This window comes from Erithacus rubecula (genome assembly GCF_903797595.1).
Source record: "Erithacus rubecula genome assembly, chromosome: 16".
Taxonomy (NCBI): Eukaryota; Metazoa; Chordata; class Aves; order Passeriformes; family Muscicapidae; genus Erithacus; species Erithacus rubecula.
In genome coordinates, this window is record NC_136668.1 from 10,230,734 (window position 1) to 10,248,204 (window position 17,471).

The window sequence follows — 17,471 nt, forward strand, 5'->3', positions numbered from 1 at the left end:
TCTTTTTTGGTGACCAAGGAAATGGTGAGTAACTGGTAGAGATGCCACGTACAGCCACAAAGCCAGTCAAGTGTAGGTGTAGTCCCTGAGCAGCCAACAGGTAACAAATCCACTGCCTGCAGCCCTGAGGCTGTGTCACCTCTCCTGAGCCTGGTGAACATTTCAGCATTGACCAGTGCAGAGCACAGGCTCCCCCTGACCCTGGTCACAGATGAGAACTCACATACACCAGACATCACCCCACCTATGTGGAGCACAAAGCACATTCCCACTGTTCTTGAGAATATTGGAGCAAGACTCCTGCACTAGGTCAGCTTGAACAGGACAGGTTGGACAGTCACATCCCTCTCTCAAGCCCCCTCTGGCAGCAGCTGCAGTAAGAGTGGCAATGAAGCAAGAATCTTAACAGAAGTTTGGATCTACTTAGTGCACCAAAACTGCCTCCCTTCTGTATTCTCTAATATCAAGGCCACAAAGAGCCATAATATTGCTTGATAATTGATAAATATGCTTGATATTATGGTCAGGCTCCTAATTTCACTTAAAACTCCTATGCAGAACCCAGCAACTTGGTTTGAGCAAAGTATTCCCTCCAGACATAATCTATTAAATCAAAAGGGCATAAAGGTGATGGCAATTATATCACTGATCTGATTAGGATTAACCAGTTTCACAAATAAAAATCCACAGCTTACTTTTTTAAGTTTGTATGGCTTCAACTTCTAACCATTGGATTAGTATTTGTATCCTTCTCTGTTCAGTTTAAAAACTTGTTAATACAAAGTATCTCCTCCCTGTAAAGGAATCTGGTTGCTTCTTGATCTTCATTGTAAGCTGAACAGACTCGGCCATAAGCCATCTTCTTCCTCTTTGAAATATTTTTTATGGCTCTCTGCTGCACAATTGCTATTTTTTCAACATCTTAAGAAATGTTGAACCATGGACTAGTTTGCAATTTTAATTGATCCCACAGTGGTATATGCAGATATCAATGTAATAAAGATGTTACTCATTATCCTGTTCTGCATGAGATGTGCATGAGAAGAGATAATTTAACAAAAGTGACTGAAAAGGTAAAGAAAAATAAGACAAGAAGAGAGTGCAGAGTTAGTTTACAGTTAAAATCATGTAAACCAAGAAGAAATAAAAAGCAAATGAACCCCACAAACCAAGACAATTAAATACTCCAAACTCCCAACTTCTGGGAACCCCAAGAGCAACATTATGTTCTCTGTTGTTTAAGAAGGGGCTTAAGCAGAGCCTTCCCTGTCCTGCAACTCCCTGCACTGAAAGTATTGCCAAGAGTTTCTGTTTTGAGATTCTGCAGCAGAAGCTTCCTGGGGAATTTGTGTTCCACAGTAACAAAGTGCTCGCACATCTTCAGGCACAGACCCCAGAACAGGACCCAGAGGTGCTTCCTCTTGAGGAGTAGTTTCTCTTGATTGTAGAGGAAATAACCACAGGCAGTCAAGTTTGTTGTGTTTAGCCCCAGAGTTGCTGTTTCCATCACACCCAGGGCAGGTAGCAATGGATGGAGCTTGGCTTTGTTTCCTGTGCAGGTTGCAAGTCCTTCTGTGTGACCAGACAGTAGACAGCAGCTTCTTTCATTTTTAGGGCTGCATCCTTCTTTTCTTTGTTTTCAGCCAGTTTTTTTCACCCTTTTAATGTGCATATACAATGCAATATGAAGAGCCAAATCAGGACAGGGATTTTGCCCTCCTTCATGCAGTAAGGCACACGAGGCTGGCTCAGTACTGTTAGTTCACTGCAGCATGAGCAGGGAACACTGTTCATCCCCAGCTGCTGTCATTGGTACCTTTAGCAAATCCTGCTGTTACCATGCAATGGGATGGGTTTGGGAGCTTTACATTATTTTCCAAGTCCATCAGTATCAGAATCCAGTATAAAAAAAGGTCAATATATTACTGTCAAAAGTTTTTTTTTTTCCTTTTTTTATACAAAAATTAAAAAGATCAAAATATATCACATTATTTACATATTGTGCTTCATGCTTAGAGATCACTGAAAAAGAACACACAAACAAACATTTTAATCAGAAAAATGCTCCATTCATTACACTTACAAATCTTACTGTTAATACTATAAGGATTGGCATTCAGATTTCTTTTAATATTAACAGTACATTCAAATTACACAGAGCCTCTGATATACCAAGGGTCTGCTCACATTCTGACTGAGGGTTTACAACCAGTTAGTGACATGCTGTTAAATCCAGCTGTGTCTTACAGCTGGGTTTGTAATTCCACTCAGCTTCAGTGTCATACTCCTGTTGGAGAATGGGGATTCTCCTACAAGTCTGCAAATCCTCATTTTACATTCACTTCCAACTCCTGGCTGCTCTGGGTGCACGAGATGCTACAAACTACCTGACCACCTGCACCCAGGGTGCTGATCTGATCTGATCTGAAGCAGTGCAGTGGTTGAGAGTTGTAATTACAATGGCAGAAGAGTCTTTGTTAGAAAATAAATGTTTGGAACTCTGCACTGTTAACTTAGCTGGGAGGGGTATGGACTAAGTCACAGGAGCACATGGTGCAGCCTTTCCCTGGGTGGTTCCTAAGCTTCCCTGGCCATAAGAAAAGCCCAAGCAAGCCTGCAAAAAGGCTGACAGTGTTAACAATGATTTCCATGCTTAGCAAATTTTTGGTGTTCCCAGCACCAGTCTAGAGCTGAGGAGAACAAGACCTGAAGCTGCTGGAATGCTGCTCTCCCAAGGCCTAATGTCATGTCTGCCAGGCCTGTGAGCTGCTGCTTAAAGCATGTGTAGCACTGCAAACAATCACCATGCAGGGAGCAAAATTACTCAGGACCTGTTCAAGGACATACAGTTATTAATGATACTGTACCTTGTGCCAACATCCTGCTACTGGCAGTCCGTCTGGTCCCTGCAAAATTGAATTTACAAATTCAGCTTTCCTGACAGTGGCTTAGGTGTCAGACCCAAAAACCTGAAGCTCATTTGTCACAACAATGAAAGGCTTAGCAGCACTGTTAATTACCATGCAAAACCCATTTATGTATATGTACAAAAATGAATATGCAGGCAATGTAATCCATGTGTCACGCATGACATGAAATTAAATACACCTCAGGGTAAAAAAATATAAAAGTGGAAATCTACACTTTTTTTCCTTTAAACAAAGAAAATGTGTACAAATAAAAAGATTTGAAATCACAGTTCATTAACTTCATAATCTGCTTTATAAGGTAGTGTTTTTTGCAGTCAAACATATATATGGAAAGCATGATGTGGGAATGTATTTTTTGTTAAAATGTGCTTTTCTGTTCGGGGGAGGTGATAGACGTATTTTTTTCCTAGATGATATCCTAATTGTGTTAAATTTGATCCTGCAGTACTTAGTTTCTTTAAGAAATCTTGAGTTACTGAACCAAGAATAGGATGAGTTGTGGACTATGCAAAGGGAGTGAAAATATTTGTCTTGTTCCACTGGAGATACAAGAAACATGCAAAAATCAGAAAGCCAGAAGAGCTCCCACTGACCAGGAGGAGAACACTGGAAAGGAAGGAGCCCCTTAGAAGAGGAACGAGCTATGTATGACCAGCTCTCTCAAGACACTTCAGAAGAAATTATTTCAGCTGCCTTTCCTGATGCTGGATGTTTTTAAGGCTTTTGGATCTCCAATTACATGAATTTCTGCATGTAGAGCCACAGAGAGCACAGGCACTGACCCTCAGAGCCACTTCCAGACTCTCTAGGGGTGGGAAGATGTGGATGCAGCAGAGAGAACTGCTAGTGCAAATACAGGTCAAAATACAATTTAACATTTTTTACTGTAAATGTTAGTCATCACATTTTTTGTATTCTGTATTGATTTTATATGTAAAATAGCCTATGCCCAATAAAACAGATGCAGTGAAGTAAGGCAAGCCTCTCCAGCTACTCATAGTGTAAGAAGTCATGCTTTCCTGTAACCTTGGTTAAAAAACACACATTTTTTTTTCTGCAGACACAGTCACTAACTATTAAAAAAAAAAAAAAAGGTAAAACGTACATTTGCCAGAGTTGTCTGGGGATGATGAGTATGGGGAACAAGGTGCAGAGTGGTTGTTTGACCTAAAACATCCTGACCTGCTGTTAAACTGCATCCCTAACACTGATGGTCAGGGGTTTGATTTCTTCCTTGGGCTATTTCTCCTTCTTGTGCACTCAGAATACTTTTTTTGGCCATCATAAAACTCCACACACACCTTTGCACCATATTTTACTTGAGTGACTCCAGAATGTCTCTTCATGGCTGTGTGTGGGGCTCATGCTGATGCTCTGGACTGAAACCCAGCAAGCCTCCACTGCACCCTGGGCTGCAGTCAACATTTCAACCAGCCTGCAACTATCCAGGAAGATGCACAAGTTCTTTACTGACTGGCCATGTTGTAGTTAATTGGAGGAATCACCTACTGCAGTTTACAATGCCTTCAACAGAGATGGGTCCTGCCTTCTCTGTATAGTTAAGATGGGAGATGCTTGGGAAATAGAACATCTCTGGGGAGTAAATATGAAGCTAGAGCAGGCCTGCTGTTAGGAATTGGTTTCTTGGACACATCTGAAAGTAATTTAACTTTTTGAAAGAGAAACAGCTTACTGCCCTTTTGTTTCTCTGAGGACAACTGCAAATCATCTAACACGCAGCATTTTCTATGGTTAAAAAATGAAAATAAAACAATGACCTCTCTTAGCTAGTGGTGCAGAGCTCTTTTGGGGAGCAGAGCACAAACCTTCCTGCAAAACCACTGGGCTCAACCTGAGCTCTGGGCAGAGCTCTGTGCTGACACAGCAAAGCCCTTCTGATGCCCAGTGCCAGTGGCCCTGCTCTGCAGGACTGGCTGTTTGTTTGAGGAAAGCTTTTCAAATCCCAAATGGGACTCACAGGGTTGCAGCAGCACAGGCACGAGGGGAACCAAACTAGGTACTGAAAGAAACCATAACTAATTTTGAGCATCTGTTACCATAAAGGGACTGGCATCCTCTGTGTGGTCCCCTATGACTTACACTCCTTATCTAAAGTCATTTTAGCTGGAAAGAGGAAGGCACAACACATTGGCATCCTTCCCAAATGCCAGAGTGAAACATCTGGTTCCAGCCCTGCTGCCTGGTGTCCTTCCTCTCCCTGGAGAGGTTTGCTCCTTGGGACAGGGCTTGGCCACAGCAGGCACACACACAAGCCATGCAAGAAAGAGCAGATACTGTACCAAAGGGCAGGGCAGGCTCACCCCATCCAGGCCTGGCAAACCTGGCTCCCTTTTGCTGCCTGCAATGCTATGATCTCCCTGTTTGGAAAAATAACTGCTTGTTGAGAATGATAGACACAGGAGTTACACAGACAGACACCCATATTTCAGCACAGGGGGAGGAAGACAGGTCTAGAGCTTCACAGCTCCATTTCTGATGACACAGCAAGTCTGCAGAGTGGTTTTATGGTAGGTAATGCACATGACATGTAGAGTCTGTCATCTGGGAAAGATCTGCACACAAACCAGAGATTTACTTTGTAGAAGTGCAGTTAAAGAAATAAAGGGTAAATCACCCTACATGTCAAGAGAGGAAAAAATTGCAGTTCACATTCAATCTCCAGGCAAAAGAAAGCATATTGACTAAAGGAGCTCATTGCTGGTATAGTGGAACTACACAACAGCCTTGGCTGCCATAGCTGTGCTCAGAGAGCAGGGAAAAGTCACAATTTCAGAGAAGAAGTGGGTTTTTGAACTGTCCTGGAGCAAGCAGGAAAATTAAGCACTCTTAATTATAGGCCTCTGAACTAAGTTCTAAACAGTTACATTTAAGCAGTTTCAGTTCAATATTTGATACTTCTCATCCCCCAGCTTCAAAGCATTTCAGGGAAAGGATCTCTCTCGTTTTTGTCACTGTATGAAAAACAGTAGTGAAAAATGAGGTAAATTTTACCAGGTCAAATAACTTCTTATAAACAACTCTAGGGTGTTTTTGTGGGCTCTATCTAATGAGTGAGAGATTCTGGAAGTGGGCTTGGGAGATGCAGCTTCCCCAGGCTCAAACACCTGGGAGGTTTCCTGGAAAGCCCACTGTGTGTGTGCAGCACAGCCATGGCCTGGGGTGTGTTGGGAAGGGACAGCTCTGAGCCACAGGCAGAGAAACCAGGGAGGTCTCTTCTCCCAGAGAAAGTGGCACTTGAGGAGCTCCAGCTCATTTATCACTTGTGCTTGGCAGGACTGGGATGCTATCAACCCCAGCATGTGCTTCCCCAGGCTCATCCCTTGCTTGGTGTGCAGGGATGGAGCTGGCCTTGTTTTCAAATCACCTCCCATCCCCTGCACCCAGTTACTCCCTGATTTCAAACATGCTCAGAAGCCAGGCCTGCAGCTTCACACTCTCCTGAAGAGCTCCACTGAGGTCCATTGTTCCTGACTACAATGAGAAGGTCTTTACACAAAGATGCTTTATTTTAACTGCTGTGGCTTGCTCCCATCTGGCCAGTGAAGAGCCTTACAGCGAGCAGTGAACTTCCAGCAGTGCAGATAAACCATTACAAAAAGTGAGAAAACAATAACCATCTGCTCTGATTTACTGCAAAAGAGAGAACTCCCAAATCCTCCCTGCTCTTCCCTGGCTGCAAAGCTGTGTCCTTGGCAGCCCTGGCAGCTGTGCTTAGGATGAGTGAAATGAAGACTTACCACGGGACAAGGCTGATCCAGTCCAGGAGGGCCTGGTTCCCCCTTCTGTCCTTTGGCCCCTTTCCTCCCTGGAATTCCTCGTTCACCCTGTCAGCACAACAGGAAGATATCAGGAGCAAGGGGAAGAAACACCTTTGCTTCATGTCTCACAGCACTTGCAGAGTCCCTGTCCTCACCCAGAGTAAGGACACTGCACTATGTGACCTCAGCTGAGTAGTAAAATCACTGAAAATCTGCAGTTAAAGCTGGGTGGGAGTATTGCAACAGATAATTTTATAACACAATGACTAAATGAGCAGTTTCTGCTAGAACCCAGGTTGTATCTGACAGCAGGTGGGAGCAGCAGCTTCCAGGTATTGCCCTGTGTTGAGCTGAATTCCTGGCTCCACCTGGGTATCCTTTTGTTTAAATGTCCCTGTAACAAAACCTTTGACTTGGATCCATTTTTGAGGTCTATAAACCAAGGCCAGTGATTCTTTGCAGCGTGGAGACTGCTCCATTTCCCCACAGTGGTTGGGCTGGGGTGGGGGCAGGCTTGCAATAACCCTTCCAAGTGGGTAGAAATTAACTGTCTGTCCTGTCCTGTGCTGGGAATGTGCAAATCCTTGGGCTGCACAGGAGGCCTTTGGCAGTGGCTCCCAGGGCAAGCAGCACTGCCTGCCAAAAAGAGCAGCCTGTCCTGCCCCATGAGCATCAACACAGCCATAACCCACTTACCTTCTCCCCTCTTTCACTTCTCTCTCCTTTCTCTCCTCTGAGACCAGGGAAACCCTGTCACCACAATTTTCAGGTGGGAAAAAGGAAAAAAAAATAAGGTTTTTAAGTTTAGTGTGTGAATGGCTCAGTTCAACATGAGCTGTCCTGTCATGGTGAAGAATGACATTTTCTTCCTGTTGACTTGGTATGTCAGCAATTTCTTGGAAAAACTGGAGTGCTTCACCACACCCCAGAAACATTGCAGATATTAGAAATTATCATGTCACTGAACCCAATATAAATATTCTCAGTTGGAAAGGGAAGCCCTGGCAGCACTTTTAGGTGAGCAGTTCCACTGTGCAGTGGAAGTAGCCCAGCAATGGGCTTGAATTCAGCCCTTTCCTACAGCCATCATTCCATGGACACTGTGTTTAAGGGGGAACAGCCTGTACAGTCCTAGCTACATATTTTCCAAACAATCTCAAGTTACATGTGTGTTACTTGTGTTTCTACCATGAGTAATTAATGGTTTCCATACTCACATCCAATCCTGGCTCCCCTGGCCTTCCCTGCAGATGTAAAAATAAAAATTAAGATGTGCTGTGTGGAGTTTGGTGTTGCAGACAAACAGATCCAGTTGGTTTAACATGGCAGTGAGAGCTCATCCAGGAGCTCCTGGGATGGGAGGCTGCTCCTTTGCCACCCACCACAGCAGGATTTACAGCCCCTGTTTTAGGATGGCACCCCAATGTCCCTGCTCCTCTCCCACACCCATGATTACCTTTTCTCCTTTGGTACCAGGTAAACCAATGAGCCCTGGAGCACCTGGGAGACCCTGAAATTAAAAAGAAACAAAGCATTGGGATTGCTTCCTAAGAGACAGGTTCTGTCAACAGCCAGAAATGAAATTTGGGAAAACAACTCACAGCAGGTCCAGTGTCACCTTGGTCCCCCTTCTCACCACTGTCACCTTTTTCTCCCTTTGCACCATCCAAACCCTGCAGAAATGAAATGGATGAGCCAAGGAGACCTGGCAGCTCTGCCCAGGGCAGCCCCTCATGCACCCACCACCTCCTACCCCTTTTCTGGGTGCTTACACCCACACCACTGTTGATGTTTTGCTCTTGACCACATCCTATAAGAAAATAGCTGAAAATACAGGTTTTAAGCCTTTTGGTTTGGAAACTCTGACTCTCTCCAACCCTCAGAACTCTGTGCTGGAGGAGGGGTTTGGATTGTAAATGCTTGGAAGGAAAAATGGCTTGTTTTCCAAAATGCCAACTGCTGAACAGTGTAACCAAGGGATGTGTTGTGACAACAGTGACAAAAAACTCAGTCTCCAGAGCTGACAGGCCTTTGTGAGCCTGTAAATAATGCACTGGCAGCTGGGAAACTGGGTGACATTTAATTTATTGACTTACTTTAGGCCCTTGGATTCCTGGAGGACCCTGTGGGAAAGACAGTGGTGCATTTGAAAAAAACCAAACATTTTTAAACATACCCTAAATTTTCCTTCCTAAACCATTTATTGCTCAAATTATGGGCTGACAATGGTCAAATACTTATTTTCAAGACAGGTGGCAGTTTATTTTGTTCTCCAATATCAAATCAGAGGGCAGGGGAACTGAAAAGGAGCATTCTGTGTAACATAGGACAATAAAGCCCTGCAACACAAGCTTTGGGGAGTGAGAGCCCCAAAAGCTTTGCTGAGGAAAGTGAGAGGAAGCTCTGGGGGTGGCACTGTGCCACCACAGCCCTCCACACCTGGGCAGGGCTGAGATACCTCCCAGGCTGGGAATGCCACCTGAAATGCCACCTGCTTCTGAAGCATGGTCTCTCAAGGTAAACCATGGACCCAGCAGAGGCATCCCAGCCTTCCCAATGTCCTTGACAGCTCCTTCTGGAGCATTGTAGGCGCCAAACCCTTTCAATATATCCATCAAAAATGCTCTGTGTGTTCATCACCACCTGCATCCTCTCCCCGTGCAGCTGATGGCAGAAAACAGAATGACTTGGGTGAATTTAAGGGAATATAGAACTGTCATGGTGGGGAACAGATTTTCCATTCCACAAGATTTTACCTTTTCTCCTAAGGAACAGCTTTCATTTTTGCAAAATGATCCATAAACTCTGATGCAGTCTCCTAAATCAGGTGCTTTAATTTCTCCAAAGACAGATCAGACCTGTAGCACTTCCCTGATCTTTTTCCCCAATTCGAAACAGCCCACAGGGATTAAACAGAACAACTCTTGTCCTTATCTAATCACACACAATAACAAATCTGCAGGAATCCCTTCCAGAGTCCTACCATAGGGCCAGGTAATCCAGGGGGTCCAGGCTCAGGTATGATCTGCAGAAGGAAATCAAACAGCACATTAACAAGGCTGGGCAAGAGAGAGGGTAGTTCAGGAGAGGAAACCTCACAAAGCCCAGAGTCATGACTTAATTAATTACAACAGCAGTATCCAGTATCTCAACCAATAAAAAATCTAAAGTAACTTCGTAGTGCTAAGTGTGAGAACTGTTCTTCCCTAATGAATAAACCTCATTTAAAACTTGTAGAAAACAGTTGGGTTTTACTGATGGATATGGGACTGGTGGGTCTAACCTGCACCCCCCAACTTTGCCTGATCCTGTGTCATGAAAGAGACTTTATGTTGGCAAGATCTTACATGATTATTCTGTAGACATGGTGACCCAGTGTCTCCTTTTTCTCCTTTGTCTCCTTTTGGCCCTTCTGCTCCCTGAAAGATAAAAATGTGACACTGATGTGGTGCATCTTCCAGGAAAGCAAAAATGAGAGAAAAATAGGTTTGTCTCCCTCTAAACACCAGCTTTGGCTCAAGGAAAGCTCATGGTCATCTCCAGGGGACTTTGAAGAAATATTTTCTGAAGAAATATGATACATTCTGAATAAGATGATTAGAAATTCAAAGCTCCCACATCTACCAGCTCTCCAGCAAGGGGGTGTGGAGAGGTCATTGCTTGTATCATCCAAGCCAGCCCCATTCTGAGCCTTTGCAGAAACCAGTGCATTAAAGAACCAAGAGCAGAGGGATGGGGCAGGCAAAGGGACCTACCGGGGGACCTGCTGAGCCCATTTCTCCTGTCTCTCCTTTCTGCCCCGTGATCCCCATGCTGCCCTGGTCACCCTTTGCTCCTTTGGGACCCTGCAAGTTGAGAGAAAACAGCATGTTTGAGATAAAACAGCATGTTTAGGAGAAAACTCTTAAAACAACCCCCACAACAGCCACTTCTGCCTTTCTGCTGTTTCCCTCTGCAGCGTGAGCTCATGAGAACATGTTTTAACATTCAGACTCACAGATGCCAATTTTGAGGGTGCAGCAGAATTTGGCTGGGCTGCAGGAGGGATTGCAGCCATTTGGGGTTGGGAAGATTTACAAAAAGATTTGAGACAGCATCTGATGAACTGCTTGTGAAAGGAGCCCCTTTAGCTCAGCAGACATGGCCACGAGCAGCATTGGCACACCCAGAGCAGAGCAGGGGCTGCAGGCAAAGGGCCTGGACACAGCTGCTCCCTGATGCTCCACTCCACAGCAGAGCTCTCTCCTGGCAGGCTGGATTTGCTTTTCACAGACACACAGCAAGTCTCCTTTTCATTTGGCTCCTGGCAAAGCCTCGCTGGATGCAGCCGTGCCTCACTCACCTTTTCACCATCCATTCCACGAGGACCTGGCAAGCCCAGCTCTCCCTGAAGGGAGACAAAGAAAGGGGAGCCCAAGGTAAATTAAATTAATAATTTATCTTGGGAAAGCATTGTGCAAGGAAATGAGTTATTCACACACAACTGTTGTGGTTATGGGTTTGACAGTGCCAGGATTAGGACCGTGGTCAGTGAGCCACCAGCATCACAAGCTGATGTGAATATTGGCACAGAGACCTCAAAAGGCACCAAAATCCTGTCCCACCCCCTTCTTTCAAGAGGTACTTTTTTACAGATTACATTCTTCTTTTTAAGGAACAGCTGGCTGCAGATTACAGACTATTGCTTTTGAAGCAGGAGGACAGCAGGTCCTGGGACACAGGGCTGGGACAGTGAACAGCACACAGGGAGGGTGGGAATGGGGGGGGCTCAGCACAGCCTTGGGACTGCCAGTCCCATCACAACTGCTTCTCCCACTTCTGCCTCCTGCCACAGACAGATGAAGCAGTCTCAGAGGAGCTGGGAGCTGTGGAACTGGGACTGGACTCACTTCTGGGACAGCATCCTCTGGAAGAGGCTGAAGGCCAGACATAGGTCAAAAATTTTGGCTTTTGTGTGAAAGCCACCCTTTTCAGCCAGAGAAAGGGCTAGATGGCACACACAACCTCAAACTCCTCACAGACAGCTTCAACTGCCTTATTTTGGCTTGGGAGACTCGAGTCAAGGAGTCAGACCATGTTGTTTGCAGAGGTCAGGCTCACCTTGGAACCTGGAGTGCCTTGGGGACCTGGTGGCCCTGGGGGACCTGGTGGACCCTGAAACACAGAAAAAACCCAGGCTTGATCATGACTAATATGAACATGGCACACTGTCCTCATGCTGTGAGTATGAGCAGCTCCAGCCAGAGACACTCAGGTGAGCAGAATTGCCCAAACACTGAGGTGAGCTCAGCTGACAGAGTGATTGAGGTTCCTCTGCCATGAGTTTTTAATGCAAACCAGAACACAATGGGAGTGAGTCAGGTGTACAGCTGTAAAGACATGTTGAGAGGCAAAATGCCTTTAGCTGGAGGTGGGACCCCAAATCTCATGGTCCCTTTTTGCATCCTGCCCGCTCCAGCCAGTCAGCCTGGGAATCAGCATCCTGCTGAAAACAGTGTCAGCCAGCCAGGGAGATGCAATTAAAAGAGGGAAAAAATGGAGTTTGTATGAGCACAAACAGCAGGAAAACCTTGCATGCTTAAAGAAGTTATTTTTCCTGGGCACTGCTGGATGTAAAGACCACAAACCACCTTGAGATGAACAAGTATTTTCCAACTTGCAAATTATTTCAAGCAGCAAAATTTGTGGTTTTGCTCAGATGAAAACCAAACCAGTATCATATCCTGGAGCACCTTTCCCCATGGCTGCACACCCAAATGCTGTTACACTTAGTCACACTGGAAGCCTTTCCAGAGCCTTGTCCATGAGATAGGCCAGTGCACAAACACTGCAAACAGTGAATAAGCAGGAAAACAGCAAAGTTAGTGAGGTTCAACGACATGTCCCTCAGCAGTCTCTGCATGCAGAACATGGGACAGGGTCTGGGTCCAGCAGATGAAGCCTCCAGACATTTGGTGGAGCCTCTCCAACCACTGCACTCCACAAACTCCACTCCCAAAGCTGCGTGCCACGTGGACATCTGGCAAACGGAAATTACCAGCACTTTGTGTATCCCTGCAGCCTGTTATAAAACAATTAGAATGGGTCTCAAACATGTCTGTAATTAAGTATTTATTCTATTAATCTTATTTCATCCTGATGAGAAGGTCAGGGCACTGTGCAGTTGGGCAGGTTAAGGCCTGGGTGTCGTTCCCCTTCCTCCCACATCCAGCTGCTGCCATCGAGCTCCGCCATCGCTTTTGCTGCTGCACCCTAAATATCCTCAGCCCCCGGGTACAATCACCTCTTTCTTCCCTCCCAACCAGCTCTGCACCAAGACAGAAATCTCAGGAGGTGACATGGGACAAGAGTGGAGACACCACAGAGGCAGAGCTCAGAGATTTCAGTGCTTTGCCAGAGCTGCAGGACCCAGCCTTGGAGCAGGAATTACCTTGAGCGCATCCAGGATTCGGCCGTCGTAGTCGATCACGACCGTGTCTCCCTGCTCCCCTTTCAGCCCAGGGGGACCCTGCAGGGATGGATCCTATTTAATGTTACAGCACAGACAGGTGGCTGGTATGAAAGCAAAGACCTGACATGCAGTGTTTGGGGGTTATCACCTTACAAACACCATGGATTTAACCAGTCCTTAGTCTGACAGCTGGAACTGTCGAACCTCACAAGGCCATCACTTCGTGTAATGGAGAAGAGCATAAAAATGCTCACTTGATTACTCTTATTCCCATCTTCTCTCTTGCAAAAAATAGGGTCACAGCATGGTCATGAGGATAAGAAAATTGGACTTGACTGGTTTGCCATGTCAGCATTCAGTACCTGTGCAATCATTTATTTAAATATGCATTATCTCTATTTTCTGACATTGAACTGATCCTGAAGCAATTCATCCACATACTAAGCAGAAAGAGGTGGTGGGGAACAGCAAAATTTGAGACAAATACACAGGTCCAAACTGAAATTCTGAACATTCATACCCGGGGTCCAATGGAGCCAATTCCTCCCTTCTCCCCAGGTTCACCCTGAAAATCAAAAATCACATTTTTTTTCAATGACACCAAGGAAAATATAAAATATTTATCCTAAAAATACTGTACCCACCCATAGAGATACGCTTTAGATTAAGAAAAATTCTGACATCAACAAGGGACTGCTTCTTCTAGAAGAAAATAAATTTGACCTGAGAGTGAATATATTTTGCAAAAAACAATGTTTGTGCAACAGCAAGAGGAGATGCCATTGCAGGGGGAGTGGAGTGGCCAGTTTGGGGCTGAGCTCCCTGTATGGGCTGTGCTGCTCTCCAGCTCCTCTCCCTGCTCTGAGTGTGCTGAGCTCCATCTCTTTGTGCTGGTTCCATATGGCTCCCTTTGCTTCAGGCTGAGTTTTGCATGTGGAAAGTTTCAGCCGAGATGTTTAAACCATTTTCAAGGGTCAGTGTAAAGAAAAATTCTGTGCCAAATTGTTCTTTTTTTCTCCCTCTTTTTATAAAATTTCCCCCCCTCCCCTCCTATTCATATTTTTTTTTTAATTGTAGAGTTTTAAAAAGTCAAAGTACTCCTACAGCAATGAACTGAAATTCTGTTCAGGATTCAAAAGATGTCCCATTTGTCACACCCATGTTAGTCTCCTTGCTGACCAAATTAAAGCTCTCCAAAAAGTAAAAAATGGTAAAAATGTACAGAAAAAACCCTAAATTCAATCAGCACTGCTACTGTGGTTCTAGAAAAAGCTTACTAAACTTCACTAGAGCCCACTTTCTTCCTCACACACACTTTCTTGCCCAATAAAGAATCATAACTCTTTGATATAGAAAATATTAGTGCATCCAGATTCTACAAAATACAAAGCAGCTGAGAGAGTAAATAACAGCCTACGGATGCTGTCCAGGTCTCCTTATCACCACTTAACAAACCCAGACTGTCTAATTGTATCTCCAGCAGCTTTGGAGGTCAGGAGGACAGGAAAGCTCACAAGTGCCTGAGGCTCTGAAGCAATTCCACAGCCATCAATAATATGGGATCGAAATGTGATCAGAGTTCTACTGTTTCTGAGGAAAAAGGCAATTCAGTGGAAAGTGTGCAAGTAGATGACTTATAAACTCTTATACTGATCTCTGCTTGAACCCAGCTTTCATCAAATCACCAGGAAAAGTCAAAACACTCTTAATATCACTCCTTTTGTGTCAGTTTTGGCACCTTATGAGGCTTTTAGAAGGCAAAGGCCCAAAACACCTCCTCAGCTGGAAGCCTCTGCCTCAGCAATGCTGTGGCCAGAGCTCCAGCTTTCCCTTACCTTTAGTCCTGGGAAGCCATCTGTGCCATTCTCTCCCTTTGGACCCACACTTCCTTTTTCTCCCTGAAAACAAAACCATTTAGACAAATGCTACACAGGGAGGATGGAGAACAGATTAATTCAGGTTATCATTGTCTTGATTTATCTTCATCTTACATACACGAGGGAGCAGAGCTCTGCTTTCAGCTGTAAAACACATCACCTTGCCCAGGTGCAAATGGGGAGTTTTTGAGATAAAAATGAAGCTTTCAGATTCAGCAGTTTGGCTGTGGATAGTGTGTTCAGCCATGAAGCTGGCCCAAAGCCACAGCACAGAATAATAAATTCTCAATGTTTTGTGTTGGAAAGGATCTTGATCACCCATTACCAACCCCCTACCCTAGACAGGGACACTTTCCTCTGTCCCAGGTTGCTCCAAGCCCTGTCCAACCTGACCATGGGCACTTCCAGGGATGGGGCAGCCACAGCTTCTCTGTGCCAGGGCCTCACCACTCTCACAGTTTCTTGTTCTTTTCCACACCAAAGGAGAAATATTTCACATCCTACCCCAGCTGTGATATGGTGCCAAAAACCAGAGAGCATGAGCTGCCCAACACGTACATTAGATGGACACAGAGCAGAACGCACCTTAGGGCCCACGAGTCCTGGCTCCCCAGGGATCCCATCATCACCCTGATGGAACAAAACACAAAAAGTTAAAGACACAGACCTTGTACACACTTTCTAGGTTCCAGCATATCATTTGATCTGACTGAGGTTTGCAGGAGCCAGGGGAGAGCTGCAGCAAGGAGCACAGGAGGCTGCAGCGTGGTGCCCTGCTCCCACCCAGCCCTGCCTCTGCCTCCCTGCCCCTGAGAAGGTGGGTGGTCATCTTCCAGAATCTGCTTACAGCAGGCCCTGGCAAAGGTCTTCTCCCATGCTCAACAGAAACTAAATATTAAGTTCCTTAAGGCCTTTTGGGTTCCAAAGACCTCCTGTAAGCTGTCATGGACTTCATCACAAGGCACCCACACCCTCTGCAGGAGGAGGTTTTCTGCTGTTGCTTGTGCTTTGTTGCTCTCCTGGAGTAACACTACTTATGGGTGCTGAAGAGAATAGTTTTACCAGTCGGTTATGAAATGTTTAAGTCAAATTCTGGCCTGAAAAGCACCCATGGCCACCCCTGTTTTGGGCCAAATCAGTAAGAGGGCAAGGCTGGGTCCTGTCAGTGCTCTGATTTCTCTTCAAGGCAGTGATTTATCCCCTTCCTGATGGCACCACTGGGAGGAAACGTGGAGAACTTGGACATTTGAATCTCTCCCAATCCTCAATGCCACACACAAGCAGCATTCCTGGCCCTCAAGTGGACATTTCCCCTGGGACTGCAGTGCTGCATGGTGATGGCCATCCCAGGAATTTCAAACCCATCCCAGGGCCCCTGGGCAGAGAACATCCTCCAGGCACCTCTTGGATCATTGAATTACTGGAGAGAAAGGGCCCAAGACCTACTGCTTTGCTTGGCATTTGCTGTTTTATTCTTTGTCTATTGGGCAGATGTGGCTGCAGCTTCTGGCTTGCTTGTGGAAATGAAAGCCAGGCTGCAGGCACAGCCATGCCCAGCTCCAGGATGGCGTGGGAGGAAAACTGAGGGAACACAGGGAAGGGTTGGTGTGGACAGCCACAGCTTCTACACCAGCCTCTGGCAGTTGTTTCTCTAGCCAAGCACAGAGCAAAGCAAAGAAAAAAAAATTAAAACTAGTAATTAAAAAAAAAAAAAAATCACCATTTTACCTTTTTCCCTTGGACACCAGGTTCACCCTTCAACAGCAACATCAACCAAAGAGAAAGAAATTTAGGGACATAACAGAAAATAAGGCAAATTACGTTGACAACCAAAATTAATTGTAAAAATTATTCGTAAAATTAAAATACTTGGCTTATGCTGATCATATTTATCCTCCCCAAATGGAAGAAAGCACATTCTCACAGCATAGAAGATTCCAGCCCCCTGTGGCTCCCTCCACCCCCATTTCCAGGTTTGAGCATGGGTAGTGGATGTGATATTGAGGAAGTGACACATTCAGACATTACACTTCCAGCCAATGCCTTGGAATTTTATTGCTGCTGCTCTCTCCAGTCTCTGTTTCAGGTCAGTCTTTCCAAGCATCATCTGATATATATTGATAAGTTCAAGTCCACTGAAAAATGCTTATTTTCATCCCTAACCCTCTTCTGCAGCATTATTTCAAGAATTCATGTTAAAGTTAGACAGATTATTGCTCACCTTTGGTCCTGGAGGTCCTCTGGCACCCTGTTGAATATAAGAGTGATCGGTTTACTTGTTTGACAACAGAGTAAAACAGAATAAAAACATTTTTCTAAGAGTATTTTAATTCCAAGGAAAAAAGTTACATGGATGTCAACTTCTTATCTTCCCTTACAAATAGAGCTGTATTTGTTTTCAGTGCTCCCAGTAAATAATATCCTTTTATGGTTC

General features: G+C 45.1%; 1 protein-coding gene across 1 annotated transcript in view; it reads right to left on the bottom strand.

Annotated features, from left to right (window-relative positions):
• Positions 1–4,001: 4,001 nt before the first annotated feature.
• COL23A1 (collagen type XXIII alpha 1 chain) overlaps positions 4,002–17,471 on the bottom strand; it is a 169,683-nt gene continuing 156,213 nt past the window's right edge. The window contains exons 11-28 of the mRNA XM_079320229.1: positions 17,259–17,285; positions 16,766–16,792; positions 15,623–15,667; positions 14,996–15,058; positions 13,681–13,725; positions 13,140–13,217; positions 11,810–11,863; positions 11,052–11,096; positions 10,465–10,554; positions 10,057–10,128; positions 9,693–9,734; positions 8,806–8,832; positions 8,311–8,382; positions 8,166–8,219; positions 7,927–7,953; positions 7,406–7,459; positions 6,689–6,775; positions 4,002–5,308 (exon numbers count right to left, since the gene is read on the bottom strand). Of these exons, the coding sequence (XP_079176355.1) occupies positions 5,051–5,308; positions 6,689–6,775; positions 7,406–7,459; positions 7,927–7,953; positions 8,166–8,219; positions 8,311–8,382; positions 8,806–8,832; positions 9,693–9,734; positions 10,057–10,128; positions 10,465–10,554; positions 11,052–11,096; positions 11,810–11,863; positions 13,140–13,217; positions 13,681–13,725; positions 14,996–15,058; positions 15,623–15,667; positions 16,766–16,792; positions 17,259–17,285 (1,167 nt within the window). The 3' untranslated portion in view covers positions 4,002–5,050. The remainder of the gene's footprint in view (positions 5,309–6,688; positions 6,776–7,405; positions 7,460–7,926; positions 7,954–8,165; positions 8,220–8,310; positions 8,383–8,805; positions 8,833–9,692; positions 9,735–10,056; positions 10,129–10,464; positions 10,555–11,051; positions 11,097–11,809; positions 11,864–13,139; positions 13,218–13,680; positions 13,726–14,995; positions 15,059–15,622; positions 15,668–16,765; positions 16,793–17,258; positions 17,286–17,471) is intronic.